The sequence below is a fragment of the Arachis duranensis genome, chromosome 9 (genome assembly GCF_000817695.3).
Source record: "Arachis duranensis cultivar V14167 chromosome 9, aradu.V14167.gnm2.J7QH, whole genome shotgun sequence".
In the NCBI taxonomy this organism is placed as follows: domain Eukaryota; kingdom Viridiplantae; phylum Streptophyta; class Magnoliopsida; order Fabales; family Fabaceae; genus Arachis; species Arachis duranensis.
In genome coordinates this window covers 25,556,681-25,574,947 of record NC_029780.3, presented here as the reverse complement: position 1 = coordinate 25,574,947, position 18,267 = coordinate 25,556,681, and the positions used below count along the sequence as shown (strand labels likewise).

Sequence of the window (18,267 nt, the reverse complement as noted above, 5' to 3'; positions counted from 1 at the left end):
TCAGTAGTGTACATGAATTGGTTGTTTGCAACCATGTCAATGAGTTCTTGAGCCTCTTTAGGCGTTTTCTTTAGGTGAATAGATCCACCTGCAGAATGGTCCAATGACATTTTCGAAAATTCAGATAGACCATAATAGAATATATCTAATATGGTCCATTCTGAAAAGATGTCAGATGGACATCTTTTGGTCAGCTGCTTGTATCTTTCCCAAGCTTCATAGAGGGATTCACCATCTTTTTGTTTGAAGGTTTGAACATCCACTCTCAGCTTGCTCAGCTTTTGAGGAGGAAAGAATTTATCCAAGAAGGCAGTGACCAGCTTATCCCAGGAGTCCAGGCTATCCTTGGGTTGTTAATCCAACCATATTCTAGCTCTGTCTCTTACAGCAAAAGGGAAAAGCATGAGTCTGTAGACTTCAGGATCAACTCCATTCGTCTTTACAGTCTCACAAATCTGCAAGAACTCAGTTAAAAATTGGTAAGGATCTTCAGATGGAAGTCTATAAAACTTGCAATTTTGTTGCATTAAGGCAACTAGCTGAGGTTTCAGCTCAAAGTTATTGGCTCCAATGGCAGGAATGGAGATGCTTCTTCCATCAAATTTGGACGTTGGCTTTGTGAAGTCACCAAGCATTCTCCTTGCATTATTATTATTTTCGGCTGCCATCTCCTTCTCTTGTTCGAAAATTTCTGAAAGGTTGTTTGAAAAAATTTTTATGCAAAGAAAACATGCAAGACACCAAACTTAGAAATCTTTAATACATGGACTCTAACAAACGAAAAATGCACATGAAAAACAACAAACAACACAAAACAAGAAAACATCAAGATCAAACAAGAAGACTTGTCAAGAACAACTTGAAGATCATGAAGAACACTTTGAATGCATGGATTTTCAAAAAATGCAAGAAAAATTTTAAAAGCATGCAATTGACACCAAACTTAAAAATTGACTCAAGACTCAAACAAGAAACACAAGATATTTTTGATTTTTATGATTTTATGATTTTTTTGTATTTTTATTAATTTTTTTCGTAAATAAAGTTTGAAAAAAAACAAAAAATAAAAGAAAAATTTTGAAAAAAAGATTTTTGAAAAGAAAATTACCTAATCTGAGCAACAAGATGAACCGTCAGTTGTCCATACTCGAACAATCCCCGGCAACGGCGCCAAAAACTTGGTGGAAGAAATTGTGATCCATACTTCTTGTACTTTTATGAAATTTAATAATTGGCTCTATTTGAAGTCACAACTCCGTTCAACTAACCAGCAAGTGCACTGGGTCGCCCAAGTAATACCTTACTAACCAGCAAGTGTACTGGGTCATCCAAGTAATACCTTACGTGAGTAAGGGTCGATCCCACAGAGATTGTTGGTATGAAGCAAGCTATGGTCATCTTGTAAATCCCAGTTAAGTGGACTCATAAAGTCAAATGTGATTAGATTGGATAAATAAAAATAAATAAAATAAAAAGGGATAGAAATACTTTTGTAAATCACTAGCGGGAATTTCAGATAGGCGTATGGAGATGCTGTGCTCCACTTGAATCTCTACTTTCTTATTACATTCATCCAATCATTCTTACTCTTTTCCATGGCAAGCTGTATGTAGGGCATCACCATCGTCAATGGCTACTTTTTATCCTCTCGGGAAAATGGTCCTATGCGCTGTCACTGCATGGCTAATCGTCTGGAGGCATCACCCTTGACAATGGCTACATCCCATCCTCTCAGTGAAAATAGTCCAAATGCTCTGTCACAGCACGGCTAATCATCTGTCGGTTCTCAATCAGGTTGGAATAGAATCTATTGATTCTTTTGCGTCTGTCACTAACGCCCAGCCTTCAGGAGTTTGAAGCTCGTCACAGTCATTCAATACCGGAATCTTACTCGGAATACCACAGACAAGGTTAGACTTTCCAGATTCCCGGAATCCTACTCGGAATACCACAGACAAGGTTAGACTTTCCGGATTCCCATGAATGCCGCCATCTATCTAGCTTATACCACGAATATTCTGTTAGGGAATCTAAGAGATATGCGCCCGGCCTAAGGTAGAACGGAAGTGGTTGTCAGTCACGCACGTTCATAGGTGAGAATGATGATGAGTGTCACGGATCATCACATTCATCAAGTTAAAGTGCAACGTATATCTTGGAATAAGAATAAAAGAGGATTGAATAGAAGATAATAGTAATTGTATTGAAACTTGAGGTACAGTAGAGCTCCACACCCTTAATCTATGGTGTGCAGAAACTCCACCGTTGAAAATACAAAAGTGAAAGGTTCAGGCATGGCCGAATGGCCAGCCCCCCTAAAACGTGATCAATAGCCTCCTAAGATGAAGAATAAAACAAAACTGAGACCAAAGATGAAACGTGGTCAAAAGACTAAAAAGTCAAAAGATTAAACTGTCAAAAGATTACTAATACACTAGTAAAAAGTCTTATTTATACTAAACTAGCTACTAGGATTTACATGAGTAAGTAATTGATGCATAAATCCACTTCCGGGACCCACTTGGTGTATGTTTGGGCTGAGCTTGATCTATCCACGAGTTGAGGCTTTTCTTGGAGTTGAACGCCAAGTTATAACGTGTTTTGGGCGTTCAACTCCGGATCATGACGTGTTTCTGGCGTTTAACTCCAGACAGCAGCATGTACTTGGCGTTCAACGCCACGTTACGTCATCAATTTCCGAATAAAGTATGTACTATTTTATATTGATGGAAAGCTCTGGATGTCTACTTTTCAACGCCGTTGAGAGAGCGCCATTTGGAGTTCTGTAGCTCTAAAAAATCCATTTCGAGTGCAGGGAGGTCAGATTCCAACAGCATCAGCAGTCCTTTTGTCAGCCTTTTTCAGAGTTTTGCTCAAGTCCCTCAATTTCAGCCAGAAATTACCTGAAATCACAGAGAAACACACAAACTCATAGTAAAGTCCAGAAATGTGAATTTAACGTAAAAACTAATGAAAACATCCCTAAAAGTAGCTTGAACTTACTAAAAACTACCTAAAAACAATGCCAAAAAGCGTATAAATTATCCGCTCATCAGTTACAAGCTTTAATTATTCAAGAATGTCCTTATGCATATTATGTTCATTGCTTTGCTCATCAATTACAGCTAGCTCTTGTTGCCGCGGCTAAAGAAGTTGTTGATGTTCATGCTTTTTTCCAAAGTTTGAGTAATATTATCAATGTTGTGTGCTCTTCTTGCAAACGCAATGATGAATTACGATCTGCTTATGCAACTGAAATTTCCCATTTAGTTGCAACTAATCAAATTGAAACAGGAAGGGGAGCAAATCAAATTGGCACATTAAAAAGATCAGGAGATACTAAGTGGAGCTCTTACTTCAACTCAATTTGTAGCATTTTACGTATGTTTGGAGCAACAACTTCAGTTCTGGAAGATTTGGCTACTAATGGATCTACATATTCTCAACGTGGTGATGCTACTTATGCTCTTAAATCTTTATTATCATTTGATTTTGTTTTCATTTTGCATATGATGAAAGATATCATGGGAATCACTGATAAACTTTGTCAAGCATTGCAACAAAAATCTCAAGACATTTTGAATGCTATGCATCTGATTTCTAGTACAAAGTCATTGATTCAACAGTTAAGAGATAGTAGTTGGGGAGAACTTTTGGAGAAAGTTAGTTCTTTCTGCAATGATCATGCTATTCAGATACCTGATATGGGTGCTTCTTTTAGTGACATAATTCGGTCTCATCGTAAAAAGGATGTTGTCACTATTGAACACCACTATCGTGTTGACATTTTTACTAGCGTGATAGATTTTCAATTGAAAGAGCTAAATAGTAGATTTAGTGAGCAAGCAATCGAGCTCCTCATATTGAGTACATCTTTAGATCCTAAAGATGCTTTCAAGTTATTCAGTGTTTGCAACATATGCAATCTTGCAAAGAATTTCTATTCTTTAGATTTTTCTGAGCAAGAAAAGATTCAATTGGATTATGAGTTACAACATTATGAACTTGATGTGGTTAAAGCTCCAGATTTTCAGAATTTGTCTATTCTTGTAAGAATTTCTATTCTTTAGATTTTTCTAAGTAAGAAAAGATTCAATTGGATTATGAGTTACAACATTATGAACTTGATGTGGTTAAAGCTCCAGATTTTTAGAATTTGTCTACTCTTGCTGAATTGTGTCAAAAATTGATAGAGACAGGAAAATCAAATATATATCCTTTAATTGATAGATTAATTCGTCTTGTTTTGACTCTTCCTGTGACAACAGCAACAACTGAACGGGCCTTTTCAGCTATGAAGATTATTAAAACAAGGCTTCAAAACAAGATGGAAGATGAATTTTTAGCAGATTGTATGATTGTATATATTGAAAAGGAAATTGCTTCAAAATTCACTTCAGAGATGATAATTGATGATTTTAGTTCCATGAAACATTGTCGAGCAAGTTTAAAAATATCAAAATCTTAAAGTATGTAGTTGAACATTGACTTTTATATAATATAATTACTTTTTTGATATATATGCTACAAATCATATTTTGTTAATTTTTTGTTATATTTTATATTTAATTGGCCCCCTCTTATGAAATTTTTGGTTTCGTCACTGCAACAAGTAATAGAAAAAAAAAAGTTAAAATTAAATATCTTTAAAATTTGATATAAATGATAGTATATCCTTTTTTATCAATATATTTTTTTTTTCAAAATTTTCAATCTCTCTAGAGAGTTTGATTGAGAAACTCTACATAGCATATGAGAATCAATCATCATACAATGAAATTCAATTTGGGAAGAAACTTGTTTAGATAATATTTATGCAACGATGGATAAAGATATAAATTATTAAAGGTACTTGTAAATTTATGATTAATATTGCATATTTTTCATACATAAAATTTTTGGATTGATGATCTTCAGATACTAATAACATCTTCATGTCAATTAAGGGTTGATTAAATCTACAAAGGATCGATATAAAAAATTAATACTTGGCTGCAAAAGAATAATTGATTTGGAAGTTGATAGATAGAAAATAAAGAGTAGAGGATTAACTAGAATTATGTTAGAAAGAATTTTTAGCACATAAATTGAGCTAATAATTTTAACTAGACGAGACTATCTACATCATTTTACAAAACCTGTCCTCTAAGATGCCAAAAGCTTATGGCTACAGTATTCTCTCAGTTTTTTTCACTTAATTGTTGTTTTAAAATGTAATATCTCACTATATATTTTTTAAGTGAGACTAAAATAAAATATGTGAAAAAAATAGTTAAATGATAAAAAATCATACTTGATAAAATAATTGATAGAAAAATGGAGAGAATTTATTCTTATATTATAAAAAAAAGTTGTTTTGTAAGATTTTAGAGAGAAGTGTAAAAAGAGAAAGTATAGGGAACCAATGACCTAAGCGTACAATGTGTACAATGAAGGTTTAGAAAGTATTAGAAATATGATTATTAGTGTTACATTATCCTATTAGGTTATGCTTTTGGAATGAGTGGTTTCAGGACATAGTATTAGAGTTCCAGATCTGGAAGGTCAAGAGTTCGAACCTAGGTGATGTTCATTTTATTCATAAACCAAAGATTTAGCCCATTGTACACATTATACGTTTAGGTCATTGACTCTCTAGCACTACTCGTGTGACTTAAAATTTAAAAACAAAAAATAAGTAAAAGAATTTTAATTTTTTAAAATAAAAATGGGATAAATTTTGTAATTATTTTGCCAAGGTTATTCTTTGGGTTTTTTATTTAAATAAATAATTAAATATGAAAATATTCTCAAGGACAAAATCGTACTTCAGTGGTAAGTAACAAAAGGCTAGTTTCGTCAAACTAGACATGCGAGGGTTTATGAAGGGCTTAACCCTCAACAAAATAACACACCCCCTCCCATTTCCTTCTTTCAACAGCATCCATGGACGTTTCCAGCACAATTAAGCCCCATTTCCTAAATTCCCGAACAGTATTCTAGGGCATGTTTCAAAAACCTTCGATTTCAACAATTCCATTCGCTCCTTTGCTTCATTGAACAAACCAATGTTGAAGCTCATCACTTCCTCCTCCTCCCGCATCCACCACCATCGCTTCCCCTCTGCCGCGGCGGTCACGGCGCTCCGGCCCGTCGCTGAGTCCAGCTCCCCGCTGCTCCGAGTGCTCAATTCACTTGGCGGGTTGGGCCGGAGGAATGGTAACTCGGTTGGGCGCTTATTTTTCTGTTCTGGTTCGGGTTCTGGCGACGGGTCGGATAAGGCGGTTGACGCGGAAGTGAAGTCGACTGAGTCCGGTGCCCCCGACGAGGCGCAGGCGAAGGCTTCTTCGGCTATAGTGTCCACTTACCCCAGACCTGAAGATTACCTCACTGTTAGTTTTTTGGGATTTATTTTAGAACTGTAGTTGTTTAAATTAGTCTTCAACAATTGCCGAATTTTGGTTTTTGGTTATTGATGCTGTGTTTGAAGTTAAGTTTGAACTTTGAAGTGTATGAATGAAGAATGTGTGTGTCGAAATTGTAGTTAGGTAGTAAATTATCATTGTTATGCAAGGTGTGGACTGTGGAGTTATGGATCAAGTTAGTTTTTTTTTTTTTAATTTAACATAAAACAAATATATTTTTAATATGTAAACTGTGTCCAAGGCTGCGAATTCTTACTTGTCTCAATGCAACAGTACACTGTGCTGTTCCTTCATCAGGCAAATATAGCTATGGTTTCAATGTCCATTTTTTTAATTATTTTACTCGCTAAAATAAATATTTGGAGTTTATCAATGGTATGTCTTTTATTCATTGATTTATTACCATTTTCCTCGTTTGGAAAATATAATAAAATGTTTGTATTCTTATGTTTGCTCGGATCAGGTTTTGGCATTGCCATTGCCACATCGGCCACTTTTCCCAGGATTTTATATGCCAATCTATGTTAAGGTACTGTTTCTTATCAAAATGATGGACTGATGTTTAAATATAGCTTGAAAAAGTTGCCAGTATGGTTGTCTGATTGGTATTTTACTATTCATCCAGGATCCAAAATTGTTAGCAGCTTTACAGGAAAGTCGAGAAAGACAAGCCCCTTATGCTGGTGCTTTCCTTCTTAAGGATGATCCAGGGGCTGATCCAAGCATAGTATCTGGCTCTGAAACGGAAAAAAGTGTGTACGATTTAAAAGGAAAAGAGCTGTTTAATCGTCTTCATGAAGTTGGGACTCTAGCTCAAGTATGAGTTTTTGAATCAATGACTTACATATCTTGAATATTTGCATCTGGTTTTGTCGCTAATCCTGTTTTCAATGCCAGATTTCGAGCATCCATGGGGAACAGGTGATTCTGATTGGTCATCGGCGTCTACGTATAACAGAGATGGTATGCATTGACCAAATGGAAAACACAGAAAAATTGATGTTTGATGTATCTTTTTGTGCCATCCTACTTGTATAACTGGGTGTTTCTCGCATTTGAAAGGGATTTCTGTTTACAAATAATCATTTCTCTTAGTATGCGTCTAAAATATTCTGATGATTATTTGATGTGAAAACTTGTGTCTTATCTACAGGTTAGTGAGGATCCACTTACTGTAAAAGTTGATCATCTCAAGGTTCGTTTGTAACTGCTATCTATTGTTTCCTTAGTCTACATCTTGGTCAGGAGTAATAGGTTTCTTTGCCTTGTTATTGTAGTTTTATGTGGTTTTACTTGGTGCTGCAGGATAAGCCATATAATAAAGATGATGATCTTATAAAGGCCACATCTTTTGAGGTTATATCAACCCTAAGGGATGTTCTTAAAACAAGTTCCCTTTGGAGAGACCACGTCCAGACTTACACTAAGGTTTGGATCTTTCTCTATATGAGTTTATTAGGGAGAGGGAATTGGAGTTATCCTTTGTTTATGTGGCACTGTTTGTTTGCATCAATTACTTTCTAGTGTCTCATGTTTAAGTTACTTGACTAAATGAATCTTTTCTTAATATTGTAACAAATCCAATGAATTGATCTATCACACCATCTTGTCACATGGAAAATAGTTATTATCCATCAGTTTTGATAATTTTACTGCGAGTGGAACCGAAGTGGTAGAAGGAAGAAATATGAAAGGTTTAGTGAGGAACAAAAATGTTTGGTAAAGGGTGGGTAAATTATTATTATTCTCATTAACCACATATTAAATTCCTTGAAAATGTACCTTTTTAATGTGTTTTTAATGACTAAAACTGTTAACATATAGACATATACATCCATTGGAACGGGATCAGAATGTTAAGTGAGCATTATTCTTGTATACAAAACCACAATGGATTAGCAATATTTGAGAGTTCCCTTGCTCCCCAGACTTAATGACTAATTTCTCATCTGAACCTGTTCTACACCTCTAATAACCATAATCTCTTTTATTTCTTCTTGCTAATTAACTAATTCCTATCCAAGGCCCAGGGTCCTTTTAACATAATTAACCCCCAACCTCAAATTCAGTTGTTGCACATGCTTTCATTTTCCTTTGTCCTGATTGCTTTATTGTACAATGTTGAGAACCCCAAAAATGTGATAGCTTTCACAATTTTCATGTATTCAAGAAGCATCACTCAAATTCAAATATGCTGGATCTTGGTGATATGGACTTGTTAGGCATCCTTGCAACATAATGTGGGTTTTGTAATAATCATTTACCTTAGGTTTGCTGTGGAGGAAACTAAAAGTTTGTTGTTTAATTTAATATAATTGTCCATTGTGCATGTTTGACGTTAATACATTATAGAATACTTTAGTTTGTTTCATGTCATATCAATTGAAAATTGAAATATTATCTATCTGTCTGATATGAGATATGAGCTGCATTTACAGCAAACAAATCAACAATCATTTTTTTAAATATAACTTCCATTTCAATCAGAAGATCAAGAGCTTTCAGTCCATTATTATATTTCAATTATTTGGTTGAGTCAGTATGTTCCTTGTAAATAATGAGGAATTTTCTGAAAGAAAATTCTTTTTATAACATAACTGCAGGATAGTGAAACTATATTCTTTTTACAACCTATAAGCAACTGAATGGACTATACGATCATGTACTATACAATGGCTATCTTTTTCTCTCTTTTTTTTTTATTGTTTTCATAAGTTTTCTTTTTGTGAAACATATAAGCATGAATGATGCAGTACGACTTTATTTGACGGTTATGACAATTAATATTGGATCTTAGTTAATTACTTAACCTATATTATTTTATCATGTCACGTTGACTTTCTTCATTTTAAAATGCACAGCATATAGGTGATTTCACTTATCCGAAGCTAGCAGATTTTGGAGCTGCAATATCCGGGGCAAACAAATTGCAATGTCAAGAAGTTCTTGAAGAGTTAGATGTGAGTACTGCACTTTGCCACTTACGCTGAGAAAGATTGGCTTTATGCATTGCAGACTATATATAAAAATATAGATATTTCTGAGGCTATAATCAGTTTTAATTTCAATTAACATATAAATAAGTGAACCTGTGGAATTTTAAAATTATAATATTGGAACTATTGTTTCTGATTTTGCTGAACAGGTGTATAAACGATTAAAACTCACACTGGAGTTGGTAAAGAAAGAGATGGAAATCAGTAAGATTCAGGTAATAGTTCCTTTGAATGCACTTTTATGCTCCCCTCAAATTTTCATCATATATTGACGCGGGTGTTGATTTTGTTAGGAATCAATTGCAAAAGCAATTGAAGAAAAGATAAGTGGTGAGCAGCGCCGTTACTTGTTAAATGAGCAACTTAAGGCCATAAAGAAGGTACAAACTACAAATCTCTCATGATTTGGTTATGTAATACATCGGTGTGCCTGTAATGCTGAACAACTTTTTATTTCTGGCTTGTCAACCTATTTTCTAACTAGAAAGTTTGGTTCATTGCATATTTGATTTAGCTTCTATTCTTCAATCCTTTATTTTAAATTGCCTACAAGTATTAGCATAAGGGGAATACCAGCAGCAAGATCAATGCCCTAGATTGACACCAAAACTTTCAAAACCACAAGATAACGACTATAGAAAAATGTAACTACTTGGCCTGTGTGACTTCCCTAGAATATAGTAAACAATACAGCAGATATACGCTCAGCATTTTTCTCAACCTATACTCCTATAGATACATATTGTTTTGATTGCTACTTGAAACAAAATGTCCAGAAACATCACCGAATAGAATGCCAGCAGTGGTTCTACACACTGCTGAGAGAGATGGTGGCATCATGTGTAGACCACTGCTAAGCTCATCAATGGCCAAAATGGCTCATCTGTTGTGTCAGTTAAAGTCAATTAGTAGCTCTAACCATGCATAGAAATTTGAAAGAAATATGCAATACAGTTCTCCTAACATGAGTTAAATTATTATCCTTTGCAAATGATATAGTTGGTCAGAATTTATTGTTTATTCGTTCTTTTGGTGTATTTACAGGAATTGGGTCTGGAGACTGATGATAAGACAGCTCTCACTAGTATGTTCTGCTCTATAATATGTTTGTAAATCAGGATGATACACTTCTTTTTGTTTCTCATTTCTTGCCTCAAGGTTGATTGTGTATATAAGCATGTAGGAAAGATCATTGTTGAATCAATTAATTAGTGATCAAAGTCTTCATGACTTAGAAATCACTAAATGATTCTCACTTGACTGGTTTAACTTTATCTTGTCCTCACCTCTGTGTTTCTATGCAGTATCCTTTAAATCTTGTGGCTGCATAATAAGTGTAGGAATGTTCTCTTTGTTATAGTTTTTTCATATTCTGGCCGGCCTGCAGTAATAATCTGATCATATTTGAGTTATATTGCTTCCAGCCATTCCATCAAGTATGGCTGAATGGTTGTATTCTCTGGTGAAGTTTTTTTTGGCTTGTTGCTAAAATAGAATTACCTTTTCTTTTATTTAAGGTAAATTCAGGGAAAGGATTGAACCAAAGAGAGAAAAATGCCCCCCTCATGTTTTGCAAGTCATAGACGAAGAACTCACAAAGCTGCAACTGTTGGAGGCTAGTTCTAGTGAATTCAGTGTTACCCGTAACTACTTGGACTGGTTGACTGCACTACCTTGGGGCGAATACAGGTTTGTGTTTACAGAACTTTGCTCTTATTACTGTTGGCTGTAGGAATTGAAATTTGTGATTTCAAGGATATCTTATAACATCCCTGTTACCATTTATTTGGGTTGGACAGATGTGGTTGATAGTTCAAATTAGAACAAGTCAAAAAGGGTTTTTGGTGGTTTTTTGTGGTGTTAACTAAAATGCGTAGATAGAGTTTTCAGTAGATTCTGGGAACAGTGAATGAGTCTGATAAGATGAAATTTCATTATTAGCCTATAATAACATCTACTCAACTAAGGATGCTTGAATTATATGATACTAATGAATTAATAAGCCACTTTTAGTTGCTATTATTAATCTATATCCTTTTATATATATTAAATGTGTAATAATAATAAATGTGAGATAAGTCAAGAAGGTAAGTATAAGAATGAGGTATTGGATTCAAGTCTTATAAATAACAAAAAAATGTATTTTTATTGACATATATGATGAAGGATATTATAGAAAAAAAATTGTGCACCAAATGTCCAAACCCCGCCGGTGTTCCCAATTCCGATTATAAATAGTAGACGTAGATGTAGAAGTAGATTATATATAGTAGAAGTAGATATTCTTTTTGGTAATCATGCCTTTGAAAATAATATTGTTTTGTCCTTATAAAATATCCAAAAACAAAAGTTAATTCTTTCAACGTCAATTCCTCTTAGGTAATCTGTTTGACTTAATTCTTTCCTCTCATTTTTTTAAATTTTTTTTTCAGAACTAAAAGCAAATGGACCATGTGTAGCGTTCTTTACTTTTACTATGACTGTTGTGAATCTCATATAATTTGGTTGATCTATTATTTCAAAATCCAGTGATGAGAACTTCGATGTTACTCGGGCACAAGGGATTCTGGATGAAGATCATTATGGATTAACTGATGTGAAGGAAAGGATATTGGAATTCATAGCTGTTGGGAAACTAAGAGGGACTTCTCAAGGTAATCATTTTCATTTTTGTAATTGTTTAGACAGTGATTTAACGTGAAAAGCTTGAGGCTTCTGAACTCCTCAGCTCATATATTTATATACACTAATTAATCATTACAATACCTACTAAAGATAAACATAATCATTTATAATTGATTCTACTCTAACCTAATTGACACTTACAGCTAATTGATTGAATATAATATCAATAGTAATGTATCTAGTGTCCGCCAAGTTTTACAGATACTATAGTGATGTCATTTCTTAAAGCAGAGATGCTTTTGCTAAGAAATCTTTAATCACCACATATCTTGATGCTTGATTTCATATATATATATATATATATATATATAGACTATTTACATATATTTTACCCAAAAAAAAATTATTTTATGTTATGGGAGAACATGCCAGTGTAAGCTGTGGAGTATGTTATTAGTTATGTTTATTTAAATTAACTTTTTATGCATAGAAGTTTGGAAGATTAATAACTTGGTTGACTGTATCAGTCTTCTAAATATCATGGTGTATTTATTGCCTATGGTGCCTATCATCGTTTCATTTTCAAAAAGGTTGACATGATTCCTGATCTTTTTCATATTTGCAGGAAAAATAATCTGTCTTTCTGGTCCACCTGGAGTGGGCAAAACAAGTATTGGCCGTTCAATTGCACGTGCCTTGAACCGTAAGTTCTTCCGTTTCTCTGTAGGAGGATTAGCTGATGTAGCTGAAATAAAGGTAGCTAATTTTCTGTCTCCTTGTTAAGGTTAAATTATATGCTAGTTCCGTGGCAACAAATGAGGTAGTGTTCTGAATCATATATACGCCATCTTACAGGGTCATCGTAGAACCTATATTGGTGCTATGCCAGGAAAGATGGTACAATGCCTTAAGAATGTGGGGACAGCCAACCCTCTTGTTTTGATTGACGAGATTGACAAAGTAATACATTGGTAGTTGGTTCAATTTATTAATAAATTGGTAGTTGGTTCAATTTATTTGAATTGGGTATTCTATTCTCCCTTGGGTCAAAATAAATATGCTGCATCATTTTTATTTTCCTCCCTAAATGTTCTTTTAGAATTTAGAAGGATGATTTTGGTATTCATATTTGAATATTTGTTTTATTCAATTGACAGTTGGGCAGAGGACATGCTGGTGATCCAGCAAGTGCCTTGCTAGAGCTCTTGGATCCGGAGCAGAATGCTAATTTTCTGGACCATTATCTTGATGTTCCCATTGATTTATCAAAGGTAAAATATTTGGTAGCTTGAATGGTGACATCCTTTTGTATGTGTAATATGTTCATGTCTATGTTCAAGTGGGGTGTGTGCATAGTTATCAAACCAAATTAGCTGGTTCAACCGAAAAGCTGGTGAACTGAACCCTACCAGGTCTAATTTAGTATTTAGACTGGTCAAACTTGGTCAACCCACTGAAAACCGGTCAAACCTGGTTTAAACGGACCAAGTGAACCGGCAGGTCACAGAAGCAATGACGTCAGCATGGCATTAGCACCTGTTTTATATAACTCAGGAATCAATCCCAGGTTCTCCTAGTATGCCTAGGCAAGCTTACCGCAATACTGCTAGGCTAAGTTGTTATTTGTTATATATATATATATATAAATGAAATGAAATTGAATTAACTAATTTTTATTTAAACGGTTAGGCCAGTGACCTATTACTTTAACCACTAACCCAATGTCTTGATTGGTTCGATTATTGGCTCGGTTTTGATAACTATGGTTGCGTGGCTAATGATAGTATTCTAGGGGAAAATTTGGTTATTCAACATGTTAACCACATGACTTACCATTGAAATCATTTCCACAGGTTCTCTTTGTTTGCACTGCAAATGTAGTGGAAATGATACCAAACCCTCTGTTGGATAGGATGGAGGTTGTTGCTATTGCTGGATACATCACTGACGAGAAAATGCACATCGCCAGAGATTATCTGGAGAAGAGTACACGAGAAGCATGTGGAATCAAGCCAGAACAAGTACTTTTCTTTTCCACCCATGTTGTAGTCCCTTTTATACACAAAGAATGTCATACTTGAAATCCATGGTTACTGCAAACATGACGATGCCATCTTTTATAGCCATTTTCATTTTTATCGACTAAATATTAACTACAAAAATGAACTTGCTTCAGGTGGAAGTGACCGATGCTGCTCTTCTTTCCTTGATAGAAAATTACTGCCGAGAAGCAGGTGTCAGGAATCTCCAAAAGCACATAGAGAAAATATATCGAAAGGTGCTGCCTTTAAGTCTGCATGTATATAGTTCAATTGTATTGAATATCTTTGTATAGCAAGTTCCAAGTTTGGGTAAATGACATGGCATAGTTAGGCTATCATTGGACAAAGTAAAAGTTTAGTGAAATGGTGAATTGTTATGGCAGAATTAAAGATGTGCTATTGTTAATAGTAGGTTGTTGCCCATAACCATTAGCAATGTTCTAAGTATGGTGTCAAAGGAGCAAGAGCCGCTATATTTATATTCAGTTGCACTTATTTATCTCCTGTTGGTTGTTTCTTAATATTGACTTAGCTGTTTGATTTCAATTTGGAGATTGCTATATTTCAATATATTTGAATTTTAGTAAATGCTTTGGTTACCTGGGCCCAAAATATTGTTTGTGGTATTGCAGATAGCACTACAACTAGTGAGGAAAGGGGAGACAAAAGCCACTGTTGCTAGTGTGCAATCTGTTGAGGCTAAAAGAGTTGAAGAAGATAATGTTGAATCACATCCAGATCCCAATCAGAAGGAAAGCTCCATGGTAGCAGATAGTAGTAACCCTGAACAAATGAGTGAGCCTTACAATGAAGTTGACAAGGAGCAAACAGATCTACCAGTTGATCAATCTGAATCTCCTGAAAACCAATTGACAGATGTGAAGGTATGTAATGTTAACTTTTCTGGGAGCATATATATATGATTTTTTTATTTTTTTCGTTAAATTTACTTTGTGGCAATTGATTCAGTTACCAAATAAAACCGAGTATTAGTGAATGAAAAGTTAGTAACTCTCCAATACATTACTTGATGTTATGGTATAACAGTTCTATACAACAACAAACAACAATAAAGCCTTGTCCCACTAGGTGGGGTCGGCTACATGAATCAAACGACGCCATTGACCTCTGTCATGTATCATGTCTCTCTACATGGAGATCTCGTTTGACCACCTCATGGCTGGTCTTCTTAGATCTTCCTCTGCCTTTCACCCTTTGTCCATTTTCCATCTCATCCCCCTCTTGACTGGGTGTTCTGTCGGTCTTCTTCTCACATGTCCAAACATGGTATAACAGTTCTATATTGGCCCAAAAAAATGATGGAAAAAATGTATTTTATACTCGTATCTGAACAGCCTCTACCAATATCGGCACACACATTTAGCAGTTGATGTGTTTTCTTTCTATAAACCTGAATTATTTTGTCCAACAGCTCACTTGTTTGCTCATTTGTATGGATCTTGATTTTGGCAGGAAGGAAGTGATGAAGATAAGGAAATTGAAACTACGACAATTGAGAAAGTGTTGGTTGATAAATCAAATATAGCTGACTATGTTGGCAAGCCTGTCTTCCATGCTGAACGCATCTACGATCAGACACCTATTGGGGTTGTCATGGGTCTTGCCTGGACAGCTATGGGTGGTTCTACCCTTTATATAGAGACAACACTTGTCGAGGAAGGGGATGGAAAAGGAGCCCTGAACCTCACTGGTCAATTGGGGGATGTGATGAAAGAAAGTGCTCAGATAGCTCATACAGTTGCCAGAAGAATACTACTGGAGAAGGAACCAGAAAATCGTTTCTTTGCAAATTCAAAGTTACATCTCCATGTTCCTGCAGGGGCTACACCAAAGGACGGACCTAGTGCTGGCTGCACGATGACTACTTCATTGTTGTCCCTTGCTATGAAGAAGCCTGTAAAAAAGGATCTGGCAATGACCGGGGAAGTCACACTCACCGGAAAGATTCTTCCCATTGGCGGGGTAGGTTGAGAAATGCCATTTATTCCGATCTTATTGGTTATAATCTTTAGCTGCAGTCAGGCTTACATATTTATTTATTTTTTTCTCTTTAATATTTTCTTTATGAAAGGAAATGGTATTGTCCATGCGTTGGCTACCTGCTTTCAGTATCTACTTTGCAATTAAAGGCCTACTTGATCTTGAAAATTATTTTATTTTAAAGTCGAAGACAATGTTGTATTTTTATAATTATTTGAAAAAGATAAAACCATTTTCTGTAACTAAAATATATTTTAGCATATTAACTAACTATAAATGGAAAGACACCAAAGAAAAACTACCCGTAAATGGAAAAAGAATACAAACCTCTATGAACCCTTGCCCAATTTTTGGTGATATGGATTATTTATTTGCATTCCTTGACTCATGCAATGCTTTGAATATGGTGCAGGTTAAGGAGAAAACAATAGCTGCGAGGAGAAGCGAAGTTAAGACCATCGTATTCCCTTCTGCCAACAGGAGAGACTTTGACGAGCTGGCACCAAATGTTAAAGAAGGTCTTGATGTTCATTTTGTTGATGACTTCATGCAGATCTTTGATTTGGCTTTTGATGATGACAATTCCCAGCATTCGGAGAAGTCAGTCTCACTATAATGCTCTGTAGGATCATCCTTTATTTGAAACTCAATTCTTTGACGTGCTGGTAACCAGCCTGAATTTTGTACTATATTTTTGTATTTAATTTAATGCCAGTGTTTCTTGGACGTTTAAATTCATCTGCTGGGCACAGGAGAAGTATCATTTTCTCTTTCAGATTTTGTAACCGAGTGTAATAATATGTACATTTATATTTTATAGTTGAGACTTGAGATGTTCGGTATCAAATTGTTTTCACAAGATGGGGAGTGCTCATGCCTGAAGGAGAATAGAGTTTTTGTCTTTCCCTTTTTAATTAATCATAAAGACATTTTAGTATAAAAAATAATATAATATATATTTAAAAAAAAAGCTAAATACTAATATAGATAATATATATGTATCGTATTTTTACATGTATGCAACTCTCTCTAAAATAATATATAAATTACTTTTTTACATGTTTAGTTAAATTTTATTCAATTCTCTTTAAAATAACTTTTTAAAATATTAATAATTAATCCTATTTTTTCCGAATAGTTTTTTTCAAAACACGGAAGAAAAATTAAAAAACTTTTTCCAAACCAGGTATCTTAACTCTCTCTAATGGTTTTCACTCCTCTCCATTTTTTCATTGTTGTCGTGCCTCTTAAAATTGTACTCAAAATCGTTCACCTCATCAAGTAATTAACTTGAACATACTTTGGTAGAGCTGAACTCATAAAATCTCATTCCTATCCAATTTTTTATTATTTCTTTTGATAATGATATATCATTCTTTATATTGATTTTATCTAATAATATTAAAATTTTAGCATGAATAGTTAGATTTATTTAAAACTTTAAAAGTTTACCGGGTTTATAATTTAGTAAAAATATCTTACAATTTGATAAAAATATAAAAAAAGACAAAAAATAAAAAAATAAAATGATATTTAAAGTATTCAATTATTATCACGCTAGATAGTGAGCGGTTATATTAAAGAGTGATAATATGCTTCAAGTAAAAAAAACTCAAAAGTGTTCTTTTAGAAAGAATTATTTGAAAAAAAATATTGGTTATTAATATTTTAAAAAATTAGATAATTACTCATTTTAAATAATAATTTAATTATAAAATGATTTTGCTATGGTTAAGATATTAACTCTAATTAAACTGAGGTAATTTAAGTTACAAGTATAGTTAGTTATCATTAAGATAACATTCAATTAGAAGTTGATATATCATAGATGATAAATTACATGTTATTTTAGAGAGGATTAGATAGAATTTACAAAAACTTTATCATTGTACTAAAATAAACACCAACGTAAATACCTATCATCATCTTAAATATTCATACATATATTACTATCTTATATTTTTAGTAAATAGAAAGAATTACATCCCACTTTGGTCCCTGTGATCCATGAGTTACACGGATTTAGTCATCGAGATTTCAATTACTCTAAATTAGTCTCCTAGATTCAAAAAAATGCACCACATTAGTCCCTCTCTCATTTTCTATCATTGGAGCACTAACACCGTCATGACCAATTCTTGCCACACTAAACATAGTAACGGTTAGATAATATGGCATAAAAGTGGAGTTACTCCAATT

General features: G+C 34.2%; 1 protein-coding gene and 1 pseudogene across 1 annotated transcript; both read left to right on the top strand.

Annotated features, from left to right (window-relative positions):
• The window catches only part of LOC107465207 (uncharacterized), a 17,932-nt pseudogene extending 13,464 nt beyond the window's left edge, over nucleotides 1–4,468 (top strand).
• Nucleotides 4,469–5,965: 1,497 nt separating this feature from the next.
• Nucleotides 5,966–16,915, top strand: LOC107465214 (lon protease homolog 1, mitochondrial; the record flags this gene model as incomplete). The annotated part of the gene is given in 20 exon segments (XM_016084203.2): nucleotides 5,966–6,371; nucleotides 6,868–6,933; nucleotides 7,030–7,221; nucleotides 7,302–7,367; nucleotides 7,558–7,599; nucleotides 7,710–7,832; nucleotides 9,266–9,364; nucleotides 9,550–9,615; nucleotides 9,694–9,780; nucleotides 10,445–10,484; nucleotides 10,918–11,089; nucleotides 11,930–12,054; nucleotides 12,651–12,781; nucleotides 12,881–12,985; nucleotides 13,183–13,296; nucleotides 13,879–14,046; nucleotides 14,202–14,303; nucleotides 14,700–14,951; nucleotides 15,541–16,050; nucleotides 16,481–16,915. Coding segments are annotated over 20 exon segments (2,988 nt in total). The 3' UTR covers nucleotides 16,685–16,915.
• Between the last annotated feature and the right edge of the window lie 1,352 nt (nucleotides 16,916–18,267).